Here is a 24,946-nt window from a genome sequence, read left to right on the forward strand (position 1 = left end):
AGAGACCAGAAGCTTCGGGATCTCTACCAAGCATTTATAAATCTCAACTACCCACCCAGAGAAATGAAAAAGCAAATTGAAAGAGCCAGACGAATACCTAGAAACCATCTACTTCAAGACAGACCCAAGAAAACCAACAATAGAACACCACTTGTCATCACCTACAACCCCCAACTTAAACCTGTCCAACACATTATCAATAAACTACAGCCTATATTGGAACAGGATACCATACTCAAAGAGGCTCTGGGAGACAGACCCATAGTCTCCTATAGACAACCACCTAACCTCAGGATGATTCTTACCAACAACCACAGGACATACCACACTAATACCAACCCTGGTACCTTCCCTTGCAACAAACCCCGTTGCCAGCTTTGTCCACATATTCATTCTGCTGATACCATTATTGGACCTAACCAAGTGAGTTATAAGATCAAGAACACATGTTCCTGCGCATCCAGAAATATAATCTACGCTATCATGTGCCGAAAGTGTCCGTCTGCTATGTACATTGGACAAACATCTCAGACACTTCGCCAAAGGATTAATGCCCACAAAACAGATAGACAAGATCACAAAGAGAAAACAGTTTCTTGCCATTTTAACCAGAAAGGACACTCTCCCAATGACTTCACCACCTGCATTCTGCTACAAAGACCTTTTACATCTGCACTTGAAAGGGAATCCTCTGAACTGTCATTCATGTTAAAATTCGACACTTTCCAACAAGGACTTAAACATTTGAACTATCTCACCCATTACCAAGACAGTTTCCCCAATTATCACCTCTAATACCATTAACTCACAAACATCCCCCTCTCCCCCTCTCCCCACCTCTAATATCATCAATTCACAGACACTTACCTTCCCCCCCCCCCATCCCCCTCCTGTTCTGCAATGTGATTTGTCCTTTTCATATTTGTTCATTTTTTTAATTGTATCCTTTGGTATATATGGTTGTGACTACTTTCTTCCACGATTTGATCTGAGGAAGTGGGTCTGGCCCACGAAAGCTCATCATCTAATAAACCATCTTGTTAGTCTTTAAAGTGCTACATTGTCCTGCATTTTGCGTTAATTATACTTGAGACATTTTGCTAGTGCTGCAGCTGGGGAGAATGGTTTAATTTAAATTATTATACAGATTAAGCATTTTAACTTTCTCATGTTAGTTTATCAAACTAAACTTCAATTTAAATACAGTCAAATATTATGTCCAACACAAAAGGTGTCAATGTTGTCTTGATTTATGGTGGGGTGGGGAACCTTTTTTGGGTTGGGTGTCACTGACCAACAGAAAAATTAGTTGGGGACCACACAAGTGTGAAGCAAAAAAAACTCCCCCCAAAACACCCAACCCTCACCGATGTGGCCCCCAACTGAGACACCTCACTGTTCCAGCACTCCAGCCCCCATGGGGTGAGGTGAAGGGACAGGGAAGTCTGAGGTTCAAGGCTTCCAATAGGCCAGATTTACTTTTCAAGGGGTTCCAGAGTTAGTAGATTTTGTGGACCCCCTTAGGTTCAATGTGCGGGACAGGGCTGCCAGCCAGTGGAATAGGGATGCAGGATCTGGGTGGGAGGGTGGGGTGCAGGGTCTGGAAGGGAGTTTAGCGGCAGGAGAGGCTCTGGGGTGGGGCTATGAGAGGGAGTTTGGAGGGGGTTGGGGGAGTAATGCAGAAAAGGTGAGAGGTTGAGAATGCAGCCAAATAGCTAGTTGGGGAGGGAGGCAAAGTGGGGAATAAAGGAAAGTGCAGCTTCTGCAAATTGTATCCCCCCCCCCCATCTTCCCTCTGCTCCAGCCTCGCTCCCCTCAGCTCTATGATTCCCCCCAGCCTGATCCCCTGCATTGCCCCATGCCCCTCAGTGCAACCCCTGCCCCCTCCCATCCTGCCCCTGAATACTTGTTCACACCCACCCCACCCCCCCCGCGCGCACACACACACACACACACACACACACACACACACTCCTGTGCTCCCAGTGCACTCACCAGCAAGGCAGCAGCACTGGAGGGAGGAGAGGCCCGGGGGGAAGAGAGAGACAACACAGTCTCTTTCCTGCCTGGCTCAGCCCTTTGCCTACAGGCTGCAGCTACAGGGCTGGGGCAGGCAGAGCACCGGGGCTGCCCAGGGCTGGCTCCAACCCGACCAGGCACAGTGGGATGCTGGGGAAGGGGCTCCCCACCCCCGCGCACAGACCGCGGGGAACAGTGCGGTGCAGCACGAGCCCCAGCGCACCACGTGTGCCGACCATCCAGCCCCCACTCTGCAGAGCAGGGCCGGCCCCGCCTGCTCCCGAAGCAGCCCCAGGGACACATGCGCACCTCTCCTGCCCTTCCCCCAGCAGGAAGCCGGAGCTGGTGCTCCAGCCTGCAGCTGAGGCTCAAGCCACAGCACTGATTCACCGCTGGGGGGCCGGGGGGGGGGGGGGGGGCGCTGAGCTCCCACCCCGCATGCCAGTAAAAATCGGCTCTCATGCCGCCTGTGGCACACGTGCCAGGGGTTGCCAACCCCTGCCCTAGAGCATGTGAGTGAAAGAGAATTTTGCGCAGGTCACAGTAATAGCAAGGCTGATGGAAGAATTCTTGGCAACCTAGTTGCATCTACTTCTGTGCAATGTAGCTACTGTGACAGACCCAGACCAGCAGACTGCTGCACTCTAATCCTATTGGGGTCCAGGGGGTGGGCAAGCAGGTGTAAGCTCACCCACATCTAAAGGGCCCGCCTCCAACCTATGGGGAGGATCCACAGAGCCCTAGACGCCAACTAATTCTGGAGGACAAATCAAAGAAAAAACACAGGAATGGGTGTGGTGGTCAAAGGGCTAAAATGAGGGAACCAGATGGGGACACCGAGAAGACCGACCTGGACATCACCGACTGCCCCTCGAAGTCATCGAGAGAGTCAGTAGAACTCTGCCCGGACGTGTGAGCGGATGCAGGAGTGGAAATAGGCCCCACAGTAACAGGCCCCTCCTTCAGCCAACCTCTGCTCCCTGTTCTTGTAAATTGCCATCTTGGGCATAGCCAGGAGAAGGTCCCGTGACTTTGTGGGGCCACGGATGGGGTGTACAAAAATTAACAGGTATGGGGAGACGTGCAGCCAGAACCTCAACAAGAGGTTTTGGAAGAGCCGAAAGAGGGGCTGCAACCTGGCGCACTCGAGATAAATATGCACCAGGGTTTCCCTCATGCCACAGAAAGGGCAAGTGTCGGGAACAGGGGGAACGCTGTCATACCCAGTTTCCACCTTAAGGCTCTGAAGCGGCGACAGGCATGTTCAGCGGTGAGCCCCATCCTAAGCCTGACCCTTTGTTTTAAAAGTTCATGGTCATTCATTTTTCCCCTGGGAATTTCAACTGCCACCTGTGTTAGGGGTCCGCTGAGTTGTCATCTCAGCTCCACCATGTACTAGTCTTCGGGGATGCTGTACCCAAGACGGACTCTTTCAAAACTTTCTAAAAGGCCTCTACATTATCTCCTACTGGGTACATGGGGAATTTCCTGGGCTGTTGGAACAGGGATTGGAGCAGGGTTGTTGGGTGGGGTACCTGGAGTGTCTGGCCTTTTAACGTTCTCCAGCGCAACTTTGGCATCCGCTTCAGCACACCTCGCTTGTGCTTCCACTTCGGCACACCTCGTCTCAGGCTTCTATTTGCTTCATTTGTACCAAGAAATCCATCTCTTCCTTAGTTAGAGATATGCCTGCCTTAAAGGTATTCTCCTACAAAGATGACAGTGGTGAGCGAGGAGAAGGGTTGCCATCCATTGCTCCTGCCCCCACAAGGTTACTTTCCCCTGGCCTCACAGGGACATGCTCCTGTTCCTCCTCAGGGTGCAAGTTTTCCCCAGAGGTGGACATCTTGCCCTGATCTGAGGCTGATTTCACCTCGGGGTGTCGCTTAGGAAGGGTTAGTTGTTCTAGGGCATTGTTTCTTAAACTTTTTAAGACCGAGGAGCACCAAACAGAATTAACACCAAGGATTTTTTTTTTGTTGAGCCTCCCCCAAAGAAAAGGCCGGGGAAAAGTTATTGGGGGGGGGGAAGGGTCGGGGGGGGTCACCTGCCCCTTTAAGGGTGGCCATTTTGAACTGTTGTTCTCCGCAGCACACCTCCAACTACCTCTCGGCAGAACAGAGTTTAAGAAACACTGCTCCAGGGCTACTCTGCCCAACCACAAAAGCATGTACTGGGCTGTTTCCCTGCCCTATTCTAGCCTAGCTATCCAGTTGCCTCGAAAGCTAGGAAAAGAAAAACACACACACACTGTTTGGTTTGGACTCTCTGGCTGTGCAGATTTAACCTTCTGTATGCCTTTCCCCAAGGCAGCACTGTTGAAAGGGGGAGAAAACCCTCCAAAACTTCCAAACAGCAAAACAGAAGAAAAAAAAATGTGTCCTTTTAAAATCCTGAGGTCTGTGTTCCTGGTTCAAAATGATCCCACCTTTGCCACCATGTCAGGGTTGTTCCCCACTCTGGAACTCCCAGTGCAGAAGGTGGGGGCCCACAAGGGAGCTTCAAAACCTTACCTCTACAGGCACTGGTTACAAACACTTCCCCTCACAATCCTAATACACAGATTTTGGGGAATTTGCTGCCACCATCAAGTGCTTTTTGATCCCTAAAAACCAGGGGTGAACACTTGAAATCAAACTTGCCCCAAAAGAGCCTGGGGGGGGGGGGGGAAGAGGAGGAGAGAAAAACAAGCTGCAGTTTCTAGTAGCTGACCCCTCAGTCAGAGGCCTGCAGATACACACAGACAGACCCTCCAAGACACAAGAATCAAATCATCACCTTAAAAAGAAGTGACTTTTATTACAAAACAAAAGATAAACTTGCAAAAGGCATACTTAGTTACTAGAGGTTACAGAGCAACTAAGGAAAACAAATTGAATAAAACAGAGAACACCTCTGGCACAATGCTTAGCTGGTAAGGGGGGAGGGGAGGCACAGAATCACACAGAGTAGTTCAAACCAAAGCACAAAATAAAGAAAAATGACCCTGAATGCAACTGGACTCACATTTCCCTGGTACTCACTTATAATGTTCTCTTTGTTCAGTCCACTCCCATGCCCTGAATTCCATGGCAGGGGGCGCATGGTAAGTCCTGCCTGGGTTTAAATCATTGTCTCTCTCAACTCCTGCTTTAACTCTCCCACACAAAGCAAGCAGGCAAGGAACCTATATCCAATTCAAATGTCAACCCTCTATCTGGACTGGATCTCCCGGCCCCCCAGCCAACACCTTTGCTAGGTACCTGAGTTAACCCCTTAGTCACCGGGTGCTGGTCAGCACTCCTCCTGCTCATGACACCTGGAATCGCACATTTCCTAAAAAGTTATAATGAATGCAAAGGTAACTGCTGAGTAGTAGGCCTGCAGGTCCATCATTATGATAAAAATATCATAATTCAGTGAATTTTTGTCTGTCCAAGACTTCTCTTTGTACTTATAAGAGGAGGAGGAACAGAAAGACTGAACTGTTGGCCAATTATCAACTTGATGTTGCTGTCCCAATAAGAAAAGGCTCAATCTCAAAACATCCTTATAGAAGTACAATAAAGAATATTCTGAGCCAGGGGTTGGCAACCTATGGCTCACTATATTGCCAAATATGACTTTTGTGCAGTGGTTCCGCAGCTCAAGCTCAGCTTTCCCCCCCCCCCCACCCCCAACAATGGGGAGCCCATGCTAGCACTCCAGCCTCACATTTCCGCCCCCCCCCCCCCCCCCCCCCCAAGTCTGGAGTGCCAGCATGGCTTCCTTGGGGGGAGGAGAGCCCTGAGCCAATTCGCAGGAAAGAAACAAAGCCACTCCCCATCCCCCAACTGGGGGGAACAGCAGGATACGGACACGCTGCCTGGAGACTTTCCCCGCTGCTCCCATTGGCCCCCACCCACCTCACTCATACCCCCCAAGCCAAGACCCTGCATCCCCAGCTTGCTCCTACACCCTCCCCCCAGCCAGACACTCCACCCCCAGCCTACTCCTGCACCCTTGCACCCTCCCTCCTTGTCAGACTCTGCACCCTCCCCCGCTCCTGTCCCTTCCCCGCAGGCCAGAGACCCTATTCCCAGCCTGCTCCTGCACCCTACCTCCCACCCAGACCTCGCACCCTCACCCCCTCCTACACCCCACCTCCCACCTAGCTCCTGCACCCCATCCTTATCCCACTCACTGGCAGCCCTGTCCTGTACACTGAACCCCTTACTTTGGCCTGGGGGGACTCTCAAAATCCACTAACCCTGGAACCCCAGAAGAGTTTTTTTTTTTTTTTTTTTGCTTCTCACTTGTGCGATCCCCACCCCTGCCATAAATAAAGACAATGTTGAAACCTTTTGTGTTGGACATAAATTAATATTTTACTTTCTTTAAAATGAAGTTTGGTAAACTAACATGAGAAAGTTAAAGTGCATAATCTGTTTAATAATTTTGATTAATAATTCCTTTCTTATGGGTTAAATTGAACTGTTCTCCCTAGCTACAGCACAAGCAAAATGGCTCGGGCATCACATATATAGTAGCCCAATGTCTGTGACTCTGTAACACTGGCTGTTCCCTCTGGGCGGCGCTGTTGCCTCCCGCCGTGGCGCTCGGCTGACTTCTGCACGGGAGTGCTGCATGGGGAGCGCAGGGCCCAAACGGCCACTTGTGCCACTTGCTCCTGAGTGGCGCAAAAGTCAGCCAAGCACCACAGCGGGAGGCAACAGCGCCGCCCAGAGGGAACAGCCAGGGGGCGGGGCCTGGACAAGCGTGCGTCTCTGATGTCAGGAAAGGGCGCCAGACTCAAAAGGAGGAAAGCGGAGCAGACACAGAGGACGCGGAGAAGACTGAGGGTATGTCTACACTACCCTCCTAATTCGAACTAGGAGGGTAATGTAGGCATACCGCACTTGCAAATGAAGCCCGGGATTTGAATTTCCCGGGCTTCATTTGCATAAGCTGGGCGCCGCCATTTTTAAATCCCGGCTCGTTCGAACCCCGTGCCGCGTGTAGCCGCGCGGCACGGGGTTCGAACGAGCCGGGATTTAAAAATGGCGGCGCCCGGCTTATGCAAATGAAGCCCAGGAAATTCAAATCCCGGGCTTCATTTGCAAGTGCGGTATGCATACATTACCCTCCTAGTTCGAATTAGGAGGGTAGTGTAGACATACCCAGAGAGAACAGAGGAGGCAGAGGACAGCGAGAGAGAGAGTGAGAGAGAGGCAGGAGGAGGAGGAGAAGAGAAAAACAGAGTAAGAGGCGGGAGGGGGAGAAGAGAAAGAGAAAGGGAGAAAGGCAGGAGGCGGACGAGAGCTGGGGGGGGGGGGGGGCGCGAGGCAGTAGGAAAAGAAAATAGAGAGAGGCCGTTTGCTCCGCTTGCTCCCGGCCCGGCTGAACAGTGCAGAAGTCAGCCGAGTGCCACGGCAGGAGGTGAAGGGGGGCGGGGCCTGGACAAGCGTGCATCCCCAACGGAGACAGAGGAGAGCAGAGAGAGAGCGAGAGGCAGGAGGGGGAGAAGAGAAAGAGAGAGACGGAGAGAGAGGCAGAAGGTGGAGGAGAGCTGAGGGGGGGGGGGAGGCAGTAGGAGGAGGAGAGAGAGAGAGAGAAAGACACGGAGCAAGAGACGGGAGGCTCAGGAGAGAAGATGGACGTGGAGGAGAGACCTGAAAATCCCATCTTATGATGGGCTAATTGACTAGTAATTATATAATTAACAGTGAGTTTCCATTCTTAATACAATGTCATGTTTCTCGTTCTCTAGTTGTCCTGAATGTCAATAGAGATTTTTTTTTAAATTTTATGTAATGTGGGTAAGTTTCTTATAGAAAAAGGTGTTTTCAACACCTTCACACTGGAAAACTGGTATATGAGGTTCAACAAGGACAAATGCAGAGTCCTGCACTTGGGATGGAAGAATCCCAAGCAGTGTTACAGGCTGGGGACTGACTGGCTAAGTAGCAGTTCAGCAGAAAAGCACCTGGGGATTACAGTGGATGAGAAGCTGGATATGAGTCAACAGTGGGCCCTTGTAGCCAAGAAGGCTAATGGCATATTAGGTTGCATTAGGAGGAGCATTGCCAGCAGATCTAGAAGTGATTATTCCCCTTTATTCGGCATTGATGACACCACATCTGGAGTACTGCATCCAGTTCTAGGCCCCCCACTACAGAAAGGATGTGGACGCACTAGAGAGGGTCCAGCGGAGGGCAACCAAAATTATTAGGGGGCTGGAGCACATGACCTAGGAGGAGAGGCTGAGGGATTTGGGTTTATTTAGTCTGCAGAAGAGAAGAGTGAGGGGGGATTTGAGAGCAGCTTTCAACTTCCTGAAGGGAGGTTCCAGAGAGAATGGAGAGAGGCTGTTCTCAGTAGTGACAGGTGGCAGAACAAGGAACAATGGTCTCAAGTTACAGTGGGGGAGTTCTAGGTTGGGTATTAGGAAAAACTATTTCTCTAGGGCTATGTCTACACTGCAGAAGTTTTTCGGAAGAGGAAATGCAAATGAAGTGCTCATTCGCAAATCTCACGCTTATTTGCATATTCTCTTCCGATCCTTTTTGCAGAAGAGGTTTTCGCGATAAAAAACCCTGTGTAGACAGGGCCATTTGTTGGAGAAACCCCGTTTTGCGCCAGAGCCTGTAAACCTCATTTTTTGAGGAATGCACACGGGTGCCAGCTTTGAAATGTAGACAAGTCCCCAGCAGGGGCTCTTGTGCATTTCAAAGTGGAAGAGCCCTCATGGAGCCTGGGGTCAGCGGGGGACTCAGAGTCCCCCGCTGACCCCAGACTCCATGCTGTGCTGCCACTTTGAAATGCCATGCAGAGCCATGGTCAGCGGGGCACTCTTAACACTCTATACCATAGGTTCCCAAACTGGGGGGCATGAAGAAATTCCAGAAGGGGCACGAGGCAAACCCCCCCCAAGAAAGAACCCAGTCTATCTGGTTAAAAAAAAAAATACCATGTGAAATGTCTGGTATTTTCTGTTTTCCCTGGCTCCAGCATCTGCCGGAACATGCACATCTCAGGCAGGCTGGCTGGCTGGCTTCGGGGGGGGGGGGGGGGGGGGGGGGGGGGGGGGGGGAGAGGATGGACCGTCCTGTGCAGATTTCAAAATGGCCACCTTAAAAGGGCAATACCGGCTCTGCTCTTAAAGGGCAACTTTGGGGTGGAGGAGAAGAGGGTCAACAACTTTTCCCCTGGATCACTGGCATTTTTTTTTTTTTTACACTGGTCCCAGGAATTAAAGGGGCCGTGACTTTTTTTTCCCCCCTCAAGTTTTGCTGCTATTTTAATTTTTTGGGGGGTCTGAGGGTTTCTCAAAAATCAAAAAGGGGGCATGATGCCAAAAAGTTTGGGAACCACTGCTCTATATGTTCCCTGTAGGACTGTGCTTCCGGTAGCAGTTTCTTACAGGAGCAGTTCCTTACTACTGGTAGCAGATCCCTACAAGGGAGCAGCTTTCTACATACCACGGGCCTGGGGCTGGAGCAGACTCACTAGGCTGGTCTCTATGCCAGTGTTTCTCAATGAGTGGTAGGAGTACCCTTAGGGATATTTGAGAGAAGTCGGGGGGGGGGGGGGGGGGGGTACATCAACAACTGAAATTTGGAGAAAACTGAATTATTTTAACTTTTACAGCGCTTTATTACTTTTGTAGTTTTTACACACAAATTTAATCACCCACCCAGCTACGATTAAGTTGTTTAAACAAATATGTTGTAATGGTAGAAAAAAAGTTTGTGTGTCTGAAAACTGTAGGTACTGAGGGTACTTAGAATGTATTTTTATTTATTTATTTATTTCGAAAAAAGGGTACTTTATTTTAAAAAAAAAAAAAAAGGTTGAGAAACACTGCTCTATAAAACGCTTATTTCGAAAATAAAAGTCTGTACTGGCAGCAGCAGCGCCGGCCTGGCTGTGAGTAGGCCTCCTTCCCCACCCAGATGGGGGGCTTTAGTTCCCTCCTCACGCAATCTTGAGTCCGTCCGCTGGCAAAGTAAAGCGATCTCGACCCCCTCACCCGACGCCCTCTGGCCGCACGCCTAGAGCCCGCGCCCTTCACGAGCCGGCCTTGGCGTTGCTGCAGCCTCGGCCTGGAAAACGGAGCCACCAGTCCCCGAACCATCTGCCCCTCCCCTGCGACTAGGACAACGCCAGCTCCAACCCCGTGGGGCAGGGGACCCTTCACCCTCCCTGCCAGGTCCAACCCGCGGCCCCTTCATCCTCCCCCCATGGTGAGGCCAGCCCCAGCCCCACAAGGCCGGGGCCCCCTTCCCGGCATCTTCCGGAGCGGCCTGTCAGGGAAAGGGGATCAGGGCCATGTCCTCCGCCATCCCTCCCCGAGGGCCGATGGAGGCCCGCGCCGCAGCACTCTCGTGCGCCCGCGCCCCAGACCCACCTGCCTATGTTCTGCCTGCCGCCACCCCCCGCCACTGCCGGGAGGCTGGGGCTTCCGCCTGGGGGTTTGCGGTTGTTCCCGGCGCCCAGGGCCTGCTGCTGCTTGAGGGACATGGCGAAGGGGCCAGGTGCGCGCGCTCGCTGCTCTTAATCCACCGCTGCCTCGGCCGGTTGCTCCCAAACAGTGTGAGCCGGCCCGGGAAGGGAGGGGGAGCGAGCGGGGCGCGGAGGGATCCGGAGGGGGGAGGGGAGGCGCGCTACGTACCTGCCCGCACAGCCCTGCCCGCCACCTGACAGCACCCCGCGGGGGGCCCGCGCCCAGCCCCGCGGCCCGGGGGGGCCGCCTGGGGGCGCTCGGGGACTCGGCATCGCTCCAGTCCGCGACCAGGAGCCTCTCCACAGCTGGACTCTTTACGGGAAGTCGGAAGGGTCTGAGCAGGGGAGCGGTGGACGAGGAGTGAGTGCCGGTTGGTGGGCCGGCGACAGCCCCAGGGCCACCATCTTGCCCCCGCGCTTCGTGGGGAGGTGGTGACATCAGGCTAGGAGACGCTCCGTGTTCCTCCTCCCCCACGCGGCTCGGGACCTATCGGGGCCGCCCAAGCGCTCCAATGCCGCTGGAATGGAGCTGGCCCTGGACGCAGCAGAGCTTCCCGCCGCGGGCTGGTTACCGCTGCACTCTCGGTCCGGCCTACCCCACCGTCCTTTTTCAGGTGGGCGCTGGACCCCCAACGCCCTTCCTGCACCAGGCACAGATCCTGCTTCAAGGCAACTGCGTGCTCAGTGGAGCCCCCTAGGAGCCTGGAACCACAAAAGCGACTTCTGCTGAGTTATCTCCTGCCACTTCACTGCTTTCTTGCCACCGATCTCCTTGGCGGTCTTCTCCCTCTCACGTTAATTTCACTTTCGAGAGTGTAGCTGTGTAGGACCCAGTCCTACAGCAGGACTATGTCTTCACTGCAGTGTTCTAGGGCAAGAAGTCTGTAGCGCTAGTAATTTGGCACAAAGGCTTCTTACACAAGACCACATCCATACATCAAAGCACCTCGCTTTTGCGAGACTCTTTTGCACAGGAGAGTGTCCACACTATTGGATGCTCTCCCACATATAAAAGCCACCCATAACCACCTCTAGCTGGGCTAGAGGTCATCAGTTGCTGTTGAGTACTGTGGCCAGAGCCCTCCAGGGACTTGCACTTAAAGGGATGCCCCTGGACAGCTGCTTCTCTGTCTCTGCTGCCTGCTTGCTAACCTCTGACAAAGCAAAACCTCAGCAGTGTCTGCTGTGTTTGCCCTTTTCAGACCACATAGCTTTCCACCAGTCTGCCCTGTGCTATGGAGCCAGAGCTGCCCTGGGCATGCCATGGACCCCCAGGGGGACACTGCACTCCCTGCTTCGAGCAGGGACCCTCTTCCTCATGGAGGTGGATCCCGAGATCTTCCTCCTTAACCTCTGTCTGGCTGCGGGTGCTCCACTATGGGTGCCCCAGCCCACCATACCCAGATGAATTTGGAGTCTGGACACCAGCTTGGAGTGGTGGGACTGGTTGGTCATGGAGCAGTGGGACAACCAGCAATGAGTACAGAACTTCCGCATGCAGAAGGCCACCTTCCAGGAGCTCTACGTGGCTGGCACCTGCCCTCCAACAACATGACACTCACCTGAGCCCTCTCGTATGCGGGTACTGTGACATAGTGGGCATGTAGTACACTCTGGGCAGGTCGGGCATTCACTGGTTGCTGTGTTTGGGCTGTGGGTGATCCTTACTAGCCTGTGTCTGTAAGCGCTGCCTAGCAGGGGGTTGGCTGAGGAGCCTGAAGTCATGTAGACAGTGACCCAACTGGTCCTACCTGTTGAGGGCAGGGACTGAACAAAGGAAGTGAGTGTTCGGGAGAAGGGTCATGGTTCTCCCCCCCGCCAAAACTGAAGGGAACAGACTAAGCAGAGGGTTGGAAATTTAGGGGCCTAGGCACCCCATTCCAAGGGGTCTGAGGCATCCTAGCCCTGACTCCTGTAACCACATCATGTCTCTGCTGTTCTGTATCCTGGAGAAATAATAAACCCTCTATTCTACTGGCTGGCAGTCTCTGTTCTTGCTGCTATGGAGGTGCAGGATCAGAGGAACCCCAACACCACCACATGTCATTGGGGTTGGGTGGCCCCAATGTGCTGGGCAGGGGGGGCAGCTGGAGCAGGTCCAGGGTTGGTGATGAGGCAGGAGGAAGAGGAGCCATAGGAGGGGCCATAGGCATGACTGGGGAGGAGGCATGGCCATGGGGAAGAGAGGGAGCAGAGGCATGGCTGGGTGGGCCATGGGGATACAAGGGGGGCAGGAGGGTGGGAGCAGCAGTAGCAGGCGCCTGTTCCCCTGGGCATGACAGGATGTCCAGGAGGGGTGTGTCAGCGTGCCATCAGGTCACTCCATGCCTGCTGCCACCACTCCAGGTGGCACAACATGGATGTCATGCATCACCCCGATGTACTGGCACATCAGCTCCTCCCCAGGCCTGGTTCATCTGCGGCTTGTCCAGACTCTGGGTGGTGTGGCTGGGCCCTCTGTCCTGGTTGCTCTGGCTGTGGAGAAGACACAAGAAAGAGGGGTGGTCAGTCCACCCTGCACACACATTCCCTGAGGCTGTGCCCTCCTTTGTGAGTGGCAGGTACAAGGCCATGTGTCACATGCACAGCACTCCATGTCACAGGGGCCCCTGCCAGAGCGTGCGCACCCCCCCCCCCCCCATGGGAGGCACAGGAGCAGTGAGTAGCTTGCCTCTCCCTGGGGTCTGTGCACACACCTGCAGCTGGCTGGGCTATTAGGTGGGAGCAGCTGCTGCCTCATGTGCATGTATGACCAGGTGCTGTGTGCTGCACTCCAGGGCATATGGGGTGGGTTGTGGCTGTGCTCCCCCTTCCCCCCAGGGGCCAGACTCATGTGGCCAGGCATGAGGCTGGCAGCAGGCTCCTAGGCATGTAGAGGGGATGGCTGCTGTGGCTGCGTGCCACACCCTCCTGCTGAACATGGTTGCACATGGCCAGACTGCAGCAGCATGTGCTGGCCTAGCTGCTGGTGTGACAGTGCACCCACCTCCCCCGCCCTGTGCGCCAACGTACCTGAGGTTCCTTTGGAGGCCTGGGAGATGTCCAGGCTGGCAGGGACTTGCTCCTGGGACAGGGTGATGGTGCCACTGTCTTGCTCATGGTTGTCATCCTTGTCCTCCTCTGTCGACGGCTGGACCTGCCCCACCATCTCCTCTGGCTCCGGGACAAGCTCCGGGCACTTGAGGATGGGCTGCTCCAGCCCGGAGTCCACCACAATGGCGAGTTCTCCACCCCAAAGGATGTGGTTGAGCTCCAGGTAGTACGGGCAGGTTTCAGGTCCTGCCCCCGAGTGCCCCCTCCGCTCCCTGGACTTCATGTATCCCTGACGGTGCTCCCTCACCTTTGCCCGGACTTGCTCCATGGTCCAGGCAGGGTGACCTTGGATGGCTGTATCCCTGGCGGAGCGAGAATAGATTACTGCATCGTGGTGCTTTGCCCAGGGTCCTGCAGAGAGTCCCCCTCACTCCACAATTCAAGGAGGGTTTTTATTTCTGGCCTGCTCCAGGTGGGGGCATGCCTCTTGGTCCCCCTCAGGGGGTCCTGTGACCCCTGTGTCTGGTCCCTGGAAGGGCTGGGGGGGTTGTGGGGAGCTTGGTGGGAGGCCATTTGTGGCTGCAGCAGAGCAGTGTGGTGAAGGCACCTGCTCTGGGGAAACTTGCAGCCACAAGGCTTGTGCAGGGTACCTGTGGCTTTAAAGGGTGCCAGCAGACAGGAACAATAGAGTTCTGATTGAGTTGGCTGGAGTGGCCCAGTGGCCTGTAGCCAGACAGACCCGACCCCCCCCCCCCCCCCCCCCGGTCACATCCATCTTATTTGCCCCTCTGAGGTGCCTGTATACAGGGCAGAGAAGGAGCAATAAAATCATTAATCTATGCTGGCTCATCTGATCCTGAGAAGCTGAAAACAGATATGAGAAAAGAGCGATTAAGGAGAACTGCCCTAGCTGGCACCTATGTTGATACGATCACACAGTCGTCCCTGGGAGAGTGATCTCCCACTGAGAAAAGAATGCTCAGTACTTCCAATTTAGTTCTCTTACAAGGGAGTTGTGAACTTAATTTACACTTGTAAGAACTGGTGTCACAAAAGACAGGCCAGCACCATTTGGCATCACAGATAAGAGAAATACGTGACCCCATGGGTATAAAGATGGGTCCAGCAGCGCACTCACTTTGAGTGTCAATCTACCATCTACCTGCTTTGTAACCATTTTTAAGATCTATATTTGCTAGCAGTTAATAGAGCAATAGCCATTGTAACCACATGATTTATAAGCTTCTTTAATAAACCTGTAACTGTTTAAGCTTTAACCTGACTCCTTCAGTTGCTGTAACAGAACCAAGTACGATTTAAAAGAACTTCAGCCGGTCATAAGGGACAGGTATAGGAAGAGCTTGGGCGTTTTGGATCGTGTCACTTCCAGGTGACAGATCCGTTGGGGGCATCTCTCAGTCTTCCCTAGACTGCCCACTGCAAAGGGATCCTGTATCCTAGTAGCTGAAATCTGAGATGTAATAAGCTCTTCCTATAAACTCTGGGGCATTGGTCAGCCAGTTGGCTGCCCTCCACGACGGGACCCCGGTCCTAGTGGTAAAGGTACAGATGTTAAGCTTTTTTCCCCCCCCAGGGCACCCTTCAGCCTCCTAGGCTGCCTGCTGCAACGGGACCTTGCATCTCAGCAGTTGAAGACTTGGGACCACCCCCCCCCCCCCCCGGTCGGCTGACATAACCACCATTTTTTTCCCTGCAGGCCAACTGTTGTTGAAAACCCCCTCCTGAATGTCCACACTTGCCTTCTTGTGCAGGAGCTGTAGCGCTAAAAGCAGTTATGCCTCAGAAAAGGAGGTTTACCTAGGGTGGAAAAAGGCCCTCTGTTCTGCCATGTAACTGCCCATTTAATAGTGCTAGAGTTCATTTGAGGTGTGGATGCTCCCCAGGTTTGTGCAAAAACAGTTTTTTGTGCAAGAGCCTTGTAGTATAGACATAGCCCAGGATCCCTGAGCAGCACTCGTGACCTTGTTGGCTTCATGGAGACAGAGTAAGCACTTGCTTGCAAGATTAAGGCATTAGATTGTAATTTTTGGGGGGGGGGGGCGCACAGCCCTCCAGGTTTGTAATGCGCCATGTTCATCACATGCGGTTTTATTTTTTAAAAAGTTACTGAGAGTGATTCTGTAGCACCTTAGAGAAACAAAAATATGTATAGTATCAAGCTTTGGGGGGCACAATCCACTTCCTCAGATTGGAGTGGAGCAAGAGGCACAGAAACCCCAAAATTTAAAGCAGAAAAGGGGGGGGGAAGGAGAAAAACCCTGTTAATTATTGTGTCTGTACTAATTGAGACTAAGAGTGGGCTGTAAGTGTCCGTTAACATCCAAATGACATCAAAAGCTAAGTGACTATAACAGCCCATCCAGTTCCAGTCTTTGTTCAGTCCTTGGGTGAAGGTGTCAAATTTGCATATGAAGGCCAGTTCCACAGTTTCTCTAGTTGGTTCCTGAAATTACTTTGCAAAAGAATGGCTACTTTTAAATCCATTGAGTGTCCAGGCAGGTTAAAATGTTGCCCAACAGGTTTCTGTGTGTTACCACTTCAAATATATGATTTGTGTCCATTAATCCTTTGTCACAGAGACTGTCCAGTTTGGCCAATATACATGGTGGAGGGGCATTGCTGGCACTTGATGGCATATATCAGAGGGTGTGAAGTTGTATGAACATCTGATGCAGTGAAATGTAATGTGGATAAATGTAAAGTAATGCACATTGGAAAAAATAACCCCCATCTATACATACAATATGATAGTTGTAGCTAAATTAGCCCCCAATCAGGAAAGATGTTGGGAGTCATCGTGGATAGTTCTCTGAAGACGTCCACGCTGTGTGCAGTGGCAGTCAAAAAAGCAAACAGGATGTTAGGAATCATTAAAAAAGGGATAGAGAATAAGATGGAGAATATCTTATGGCCCTTATATAAATCCATGGTACGCCTATCTCAAAAAAGATATACTGGCATTAGAAAAGGTTCAGAGAAGGGCAACTAAAATGATTAGGGGTTTGGAACAGGTCCCATATGAGGAGAGATTAAAGAGACTGGGACTTTTCAGCTTAGAAAAGAGGAGACTGAGGGGGGATATGATAGAGGTCTATAAAATCATGAGTGATGTGGAGAAAGTGAATAAGGAAAAGTTATTTACTTGTTCCCATAATATAAGAACTAGGGGCCACCAAATGAAACTAATGGGCAGCAGATTTAAAACAAATAAAAGGACGTTCTTCTTCACACAGTGCATAGTCAATCTGTGGAACTCCTTGCCAGAGGAGGTTGTGACGGCTAGGACTATAACAGGGTTTAAAAGAGAACTAGATAAATTCATGGAGGTTAGGTCCATAAATGTCTATTAGCCAGTATGGAAGGGTGTCCCTAGCCTCTGTCTGTCAGAGGGTGGAGATGGATGGCAGGAGAGAGATTGCTTGATCATTACCTGTTCGGTTCCCTCCCTCTGGGGCACCTGGCTGTGGCCAGACAGCCCGCCTCCATCACATCCATCTTATTTGCCTCTCTGAAGCATACAGGGCAGAGAAGGAGCAGTAAAATCAGCATAGTCTATGCTGGCTCATCTGATCCTGAGAAGCTGAAACAGATATGAGAAGAGAGCGATTAAGGCAATAAGCTGGCCTTGAGGCTGCGAGAACTGCCACCAGCTGGCACCTATGTTGAGTCCAACACACACACAGTCCCTGGAAGAGGAATTTCCCACTGAGAAAAGAATCCCCAGTAATTCCAATTTAGTTATCTCTCTTACAAGTGTAAATTAAGTTCACAACTCCCTTGTAAGAACTGGTCTCACAAAAGACAGACCAGCATCAATTGGCATTACAGATAAGAGAGAGAAATACGTGACCCCATGAGTATATAAGATGGGCCCAGCACACACTCACTTTGAGTGTCATTCTACCCTCTACCTGCTGGTCGGGTTTGGTGTTTGACCTCCTGAGGTTCTATGGGGACGCCCACCTCGTATTTTCGTCTTTCCTAGGAATTGAGGGACCGGCCCTGGCCTGACATGCTGGAGTCGAGAGGCACAGAAGGGGGTAAAAATTGTACCTGGATGTGGTCCTCTGTCTTAAGTGTACACATAGAAAGAGTAAGCTGTTACTTGGTACCATTATTTCTATTTTTCTATCTTCTTTGTAATCATTTTTTAAGATCTATATTTTGCTAGTAGTTAAGAAATAGAATAATAGCCATTGCAACCATATGATTTATAAGCTTCCTCAATAAACCTGTAACTGTTTAAGCTTTAACCTGACTCTCAGTTGCTGTAACAGAACCAAGCACAATTTAAAAGAACTTCAGCCGGTCATAAAGGGACAGATATAGGGAGAGCTTGGGCGTTTGGATTTGTGTCACACCCAGGTGGCACAATCCACTGGGGCACCTTTCAGCCTTTCCCCAAGGCTGCCCTCTGCGAAGGAACCCCTGTGTTCTAGCAGCTAAAATCTAAGGTGTAATAAGCTCTTCCTATATAACGGGGCGTCTGTTGGCCTGCTGGCCACCCTCTGCGATGGAACCCAGGTCCTAGCAGTAAAGGCACGGACGTTAAACCTTTTCTCGGAAACACACACACACTGCCCTGACCGTCGGCTGACACTGGCATTGGCCACTGTCGGCAGACAGGATACTGGGCTAGATGGACCTTTGGTTTGACCCAGTATGGCCATTCTTATGTGATTAGGTCATGTGATGGTGTCACATATACATGTGGGGACAGAGTTAGCAACAGAGTTTATTGCAGCGGTAGGTTTTTAACCCCAAATTTCACTGGCGACCACCCCAGGGTTACACTCACATGGATTTATTAAGTGAGGAATTAACAGTGCACTATAGGGTTAAACTGAAGGGGATTGAGCGAGCTCTCACCCACACAAACATACATATTCATTCATCCATTCATGCCCCCAGGCACTCACACAGGCAAAAGGTTGCAGAGCGAGCCAAGGCATATTGATGCTGGAGGTTTGCCTCTAGCCATGGATCCCAGCTGGCGAGCTGGTCAGAAAGAGGGCTTCTGCCATGTGCTCTCTCCTTTTATAGAAACTGGGTGGCTCTGCTTAGTCATGCAGGGGTCCTTCTCCTCCACATTGGTCACCGAGGAGCATGCCCAGACCTCCCTCAGTCTGGGTCCTCTCTTTACTTAGGGCAGCCTTTTTAGTCACCACCTGGCTCCATGTGTTTAGCCTTGCTGTTTCCCTCACCCCAAACAGGCTCCATTCACAACACCCCCAGCTATCTGAGACACTACTGACTTCCTAAGGAAACTACAAAACACCAATAACACCATCCTTGCCACCATGGATGTAGAAGCTCTATATACCAATATCCCACATGAAGACGGATTACAAGCTATTAGAAACACTATCCCAGAGGACACCACTGCCAACCTGATAGCAGACCTATGTAACTTTGTTTTCTCAAACTGGAAATTGTGGGTGAGCTTATACCTCCAGATCAGTGGCACAGCCATGGGTACATGCATGGCCCCACAGTATGCTAGTATCTTTATGGCTGACCTAGACCAACGTTTCCTCAACTCCCGTCCCCTTTCACCCCTCCTCTACCTACGGTACATCGATGACATCTTTATGATCTGGACGCATGGCCAAGAAACACTAGAGATATTCCACAGATTTCAACAACCTACACCCCACCATCAACCTCAGCCTGGACCATTCCACACGAGAGATCCGTTTCCTGGACACCACCGTACAAATCAACAATGGAAAATTAGACACCACTCTACAGAAAACCCACTGACTCATACAGTTACCTACATGCTTCCAGCTCCCATCCAGCACACACACACACACACACACACACACACACACCATACGATCCATCATCTATAGCCAAGCCCTTCAATACAACCGCATCTGCTCTAATCCCACTGACAGAGACCAGAAACTTCAGGACCTCTACCAAGCATTTATAAGCCTCAACTACCCACCCGGAGAAATAAAAAAGCAAATTGAAAGAGCCAGACTAATGCCTAGAAACCATCAACTTCAAGACAGACCCAAGAAACCAACAATAGAACACCACTTGTCATCACCTACAGCTCCCAACTTAAACCTGTCCAGCACATCAATAAACTACAGCCTATATTGGAACAGGATACTGAACTCCATGAGGCTCTGGGAGACAGACCCATAGTCTCCTATAGACAACCACCTAACCTCAAGATGATTCTTACCGAACAGCCACACGACATACCACACTAATACCAACCCTGGTACCTTCCCTTGCAACAAACCCCGTTGCCAGCTTTGTCCACATATTCACTCTGCTGATACCATTATTGGGCCTAACCAAGTGAGTTATAAGATCAAGAACACATATTCCTGCGCCTCCAGAAATATAATCTATGCAATCATGTGCCGAAAGTGTCCGTCTGCTTTGTACATTGGCGAAGTGTCTGAGACGTTCGTCCAAAGGATCAATGCCCACAAAACAGATATTAGACAGGATCACAAAGAAAAGACAGTTCCTTGCCATTTCAACCAGAAAGGACACTGTCTCAGTGACTTAATTACCTGCATCCTACTTCAGAAGCCTTTTAAATCTGCACCTGAAAGGGAATCCTCTGAACTGTCATTCATGCTAAGATTCGATACTACATGTCAGGCTCAAAGACACCAACTGCCTTACCCATTACAAAGATAGCTTCCCCAATTATCACCTCTAATACCATTAGCTCACAGACATTTACCTTCCTCCCCCCCCCCCCCCCCCTTCTGTTCTGAAATGTGATTTGTCCTTTTCATATGTGTTCATTTTTTTGATTGTATCCTTTGGTATATATGGTTGTGACTATTTTCTTCCACTAGTTGATCGGAGGAAGTGGGTCTGGCCCACAAAAGCTCATCACCTAATAAGACTAACAAGATGGTTTGAAAGTGCTACATAGTCCTGTATTTTATTTCACACACACTAGGGCTACGTCTACACTGGCCCCTTTTCCGGAAGGGGCATGTAAATTTCACCAGTCGTCGTAGGGAAATCCGCGGGGGATTTAAATATCCCCCGCGGCATTTAAATAAAAATGTCCGCCGCTTTTTTCCGGCTTTTAAAAGCCGGAAAAGAGAGTCTACACTGGCCCCGATCCTCCGGAAAAAGTGCCCTTTTCCGGAGGGTCTTATTCCTACTTCAAAGTAGGAATAAGGGAAATGTTGCATTTTTTTAATATCAGCAGAACGGACTTAAATGGGGCCTGTGTGTTGCATAGTCTTGCCTTCATCTTTGTATTTATGCCTGTCAGTGTGAGAGAAGCTATTTGCATCTCTAGTGGCATGTCTATGCAACTAGACTTAAGTTGCGGCCCTTGGCATATGCTGAGAGTATCATTGTGGCCCCCAGGGCTTCCAAAGTTAAGTAGCCCTGCTCTAAGCCATGTGTTGGCAGGACCTTACAGTTTAATGCATTTCCAGAAAATGTGGAAATCAAGTAATAGCTCGGGCAGAGGCTTTATGCAATAGGTTCCTGGGTGAGTACATTTGAGGTGTGATGCATGGTTGCTAGAAAGTATTTGTTTGAGGTTAGGGGGTTGTCTGTAGGCAAGGACTGACCTGTCTCCCAAGGCCTATGAGAGAGTGAGGGGTCATTTTCCAGGATAGGTTGTAGATTGTTAATGATGTGCTGGAGGGGTTTAAGTTGGGGGCTGTATGTGATGACAAGTGGTATTCTGTTATTTTCCTTGTTGGGCCAGTCTTGAAGAAGCTGATGCCTGGGTACTTGCCTGGCTCTGTCAATCTATTTTTCACTTCCCCAGGTGGTATTTAAGTTTTAATAATGCCTGTTAGCGTGTCTGTCTGTGGGATTGGAGCAAATCTGGTTGTATCTTAGGGCCTGGCTGTAAACAATTGATCATGCAATGTGCCCTCAATGGAAGCTAGAAGTATGTAGGTAAGCATAATGTTTGGTAGATTTCTGGTATAAGGTGGTGGAAATATGGCCATCATTTAATTGTACTGTAGTGTCAAGGAAGTGGATTTCTTGTGTGGACTGGTCCAGACTAAGGTTGATGCCAGGTGTTGCAGAAAAGCCTCCACCTGAGCTATTACTTGATTTACACACATTTTCTGGAAATGCATTGAACTGTACGGTCCTGCCAACACACAGCTTAGAGAATGACAAAACCTGCTGCTGACTGCATTGCTGTGAACACTGTTTAAGGGAGGCAGTTGTCTAAGTCTCAGTCAGACGCTGTGCTCTGGAAGGTATCTTTGTAACCATTGAGCTTTGAAGCCTTGTAATTGTTTCTTTGTAACTTTCAGCTACCTTGCCTTTTACATTCTGCACCTTGTAAGATAGTTGAGCTTTGTAACTTAACCACTTTGCTTGTAACTTGCTCTAAGTTGCATTCCACCCTGTGATAAGAATGTGTGTGTGAATGGAGCATGTTTGGGGGTGAGGGAAACACTAAGCACGTGGAACCAGAAGGTAACTAATTAAAGACTGCCCTAAACAAAGAAAGGACCCAGACGGAGGGAGATCTGGGCATGCTCCTCAGTGACAAATGTGAAGGAAGGACCCCTGCATGAGTGACAGGACCCACCCGGTCCTTATAAAAAGGAGAGACCACATGGCAGAAGCCCTTTTTCTGATCTGCTGCTGAGATCCATGGCTCAAGTCAAACCTCCAGAGTCAATATGCCTTGGCTTGCTCTGCAACCTTTTGCCTGTGTAAGTGAGAGTGCCTAAGGGCATGAATGAATGTGTGTGACTAGATGAATGAATGTGCATGTTTCTGTGGGTGAGAGCTCAGTCCCCTTCAGTTTAACCCTGTGGTGCAGTGGTCCCTAACCTTTAAGCACAAGATCACTTTTTCAAAGTAAGTGCAATGTAAGATCTACCTCAAACCCAGATATCCTGGCCCTGCCTCCTTCATGCCCCTTCTCTGATGCCCTGCCCCTGTTCACGCCATCCCTCTCACCAGGCAGAGGCAGAGGATTGGGATCTTGGGCCAAGGCCGTGGTCACCGACAGGTCGATCGTGAGCTACTGGTCGCTCGCGAGGCCTCGACCAGTCGCTTGAGAGGCATCCTGTCCGCCCCGCCCCCATTTCCCTCCCACCCCGAGAAGCCCCACTACTTACCTCAAGAGAAAACAGAGGTAGTGTCAGCTTCAGAAGTCCCGCAGCTTAGCGCCACTTCCGGCGATTCCAGAAGTGTGCTAGCTGCTCTCCTGGGTGTACTGCGGGAGGGAGCATTAGCTCCCTGCACCATACAGGAGGGGTGGGTCAGCCCCGCAGGAGGCGTGCAGGGGGTTTCCCGGCATGCGTGGGGGGGTTGGCCCTGGGGCAGGCGTGCACGCGGGGCTTCCCGGTATGGGGGGGTTGGTGCCGGGACAAGCACGCGCGGGGCTTCCCTGCATGGGGGGGGGGTCAGCCCCAGGGCAGGCACGTGCTGGTTTCGGGGGGGGGGGGGGGGGGGAGAAGAATCCTGAGATGCAGGGGACTCTCTGCCTCCACTGGCACCCCACTCTCCAGCCCCCACAACTATGTCCCACTCACAGAACGCTGTCCCCACTCCCCTGGCCCCAGCCACAGGGGAACTCGGTCCCCATTCCCATCCCCACTCCCCAAACTCGGTCCTCACTGGCACTCTGTCCTCTGCTGCAGAACCCTGTCCTCTGCCCTCCCAGCACCCTGTCTCCTCTCCCCTGCCCCCAGCCACAGAACTCTGTCCCCACAAAATGTATAATTCTAAATGCTTCATTTTAGATTTAATTAGCATGAATAAAAACAGACCATTTATTTCATAACTATAGACACCTGATTTTAATGTTATACATCGCATAATTTAAAAAAAACTGTTTATCAGAGTGTGTAAGTAAGGGCTGGGGATAGCAAGTGATGGACAGGAGGAGACTAGAGAGGGCAGGGCTTCAAGGAAGGGGCGGGGCAGTAGATTGTCACCTGTTCTGAGATTTTAAAAAGTGATCTTGGGTGTAAAAAGGTTGGGGACCACTGGGCTAAGGGATTTGGCATGTGAGAGGGGCTCTGATCTGAGCCTAGGAAGGGTTAACAACCAGTGAGGTGCACCTCCCCAGGGAAGGTGTGAAGGGGATACAGGGGAGATGTGAGGTGCCTCCCAGAAAATTTGTCACAATTGCCTTCTCACTGGATAAAGTGCTAAAGTTTAGATTTCTTCATAATTAATATTATGAATTAAAATGATAAACATTAATGTCTTATTAACTTCTAGAGATCAGTACACTACAATAGCAGTGCAAATCAATCAGGCATGTGACAACACACTACAACAACAGTACACAAGCATCACCAACTTTCATCTTCAAATATTACATAAATTTGTTAGGAAAAGGTTCAAAGTAAAAAACTCATATTATTCATTTAGGCATTGTAACAGGGTTCACTCACCCCACAGCACCACCAGCTGTCAAACTTGGGAATTAGCTCAGATGGCTGCATCCAGCAGGTTTGCTAGGTCCCAGGGTTCAGGCAGGCCTCAGGGTTTGAGGCAGGCCTTCAGCTCAGGCCAGTCCTCCAACTTGCCAGACACCAGTAAAGCCTTGGGTTCCTCTAGGTCAGAAGGTGGCCCAGGCAGTAAAGCCTTTGCTGGCCTGAGGAAAAGCAGCTGTAGGAGGCCCAGAACAGGTATGAGCAAGAAGCTCTGGACAGACCTCTGTCTCCCTCAGAAGCTTGACCCCAACTGAGCTCCCTGGCAGAGTTCTTATAGTCCGAGCCACGCCCCTTAGCTTCCTGTCAGGTGAGGGGGCGGGGATAGGGCTGTGCACAAAATGGCTGGGGGGGAATGAAGTTCACTTTTGGGAGGGATGTGAAAGTAAAAAGGTTAAGAACCCCTGGGTTAGGGTGCAGGGGCTTGGAGCTGGTTCCAGCTAGACCCTGCTTACATCAGGTGGCTCCTGAGTCATGGTGCAGCAGGGCTAAGGCAGGCTCACCCCCACCCTGGCCCACTCCCAAAAGCAGCCAGTAAACTCTCTCCATCACAAGCCCTGTTGCGCCTCCTCTCTGCTGTGTGGAGAAAGGATACAGAGTGGGAGGGGTACCCTGACATCAGCACCCCCCTCCTTCCCCTGCTCAGCAAGCAAAAGGCTCCCAGGTGGAGGGGCAGCTCCAAGGCAAAGGGCAGGAGGTGCGCAGCAGCAGGTGGAGGGGCAGCTGAAGTGTAGGCACTTGCTAGCCTCTTGGCCAAACCAGTCAGGATCACCTGTCAGAGGCTCCAAGGTCTACCAGGAGATCCTGATCGACTGGTTGGTGACCACTGCTGTAGTAGGTTGTTAATTCCTCATTTAATCAATCCATATACGAGTGTAACCCTGGGGTGGTCTCCAGTGAAATTTGAAGTAATAGTGGGATGCAAGTTGTTGAAATCCCTGTGTAATTCTTCAAGGGTCTCCTTCCTGTGGGTCCATATGATGAAG

The 24,946-nt window shown here is 51.1% G+C and overlaps 1 protein-coding gene across 13 annotated transcripts in view; it reads right to left on the minus strand.

The window, feature by feature from the left end:
• The window catches only part of LOC102445074 (ataxin-2-like), a 249,598-nt gene extending 238,436 nt beyond the window's left edge, over window positions 1–11,162 (minus strand). For 7 of the 13 annotated variants that reach the window (XM_075914779.1, XM_075914778.1, XM_075914776.1 and 4 more), the window contains exon 1: window positions 10,388–10,600. In XM_075914779.1, the coding sequence (XP_075770894.1) occupies window positions 10,388–10,500 (113 nt within the window). In that variant the 5' untranslated portion in view covers window positions 10,501–10,600. Of the gene's footprint in view, window positions 1–10,387; window positions 10,603–10,651 lie in introns of those variants that run through there. The other 6 variants (XM_075914772.1, XM_075914767.1, XM_075914769.1 and 3 more) reach the window with 3 other exon arrangements.
• Window positions 11,163–24,946: the final 13,784 nt, after the last annotated feature.

The sequence above is a fragment of the Pelodiscus sinensis genome, unplaced genomic scaffold, assembly GCF_049634645.1.
Source record: "Pelodiscus sinensis isolate JC-2024 unplaced genomic scaffold, ASM4963464v1 ctg43, whole genome shotgun sequence".
NCBI lineage: Eukaryota > Metazoa > Chordata > Testudines > Trionychidae > Pelodiscus > Pelodiscus sinensis.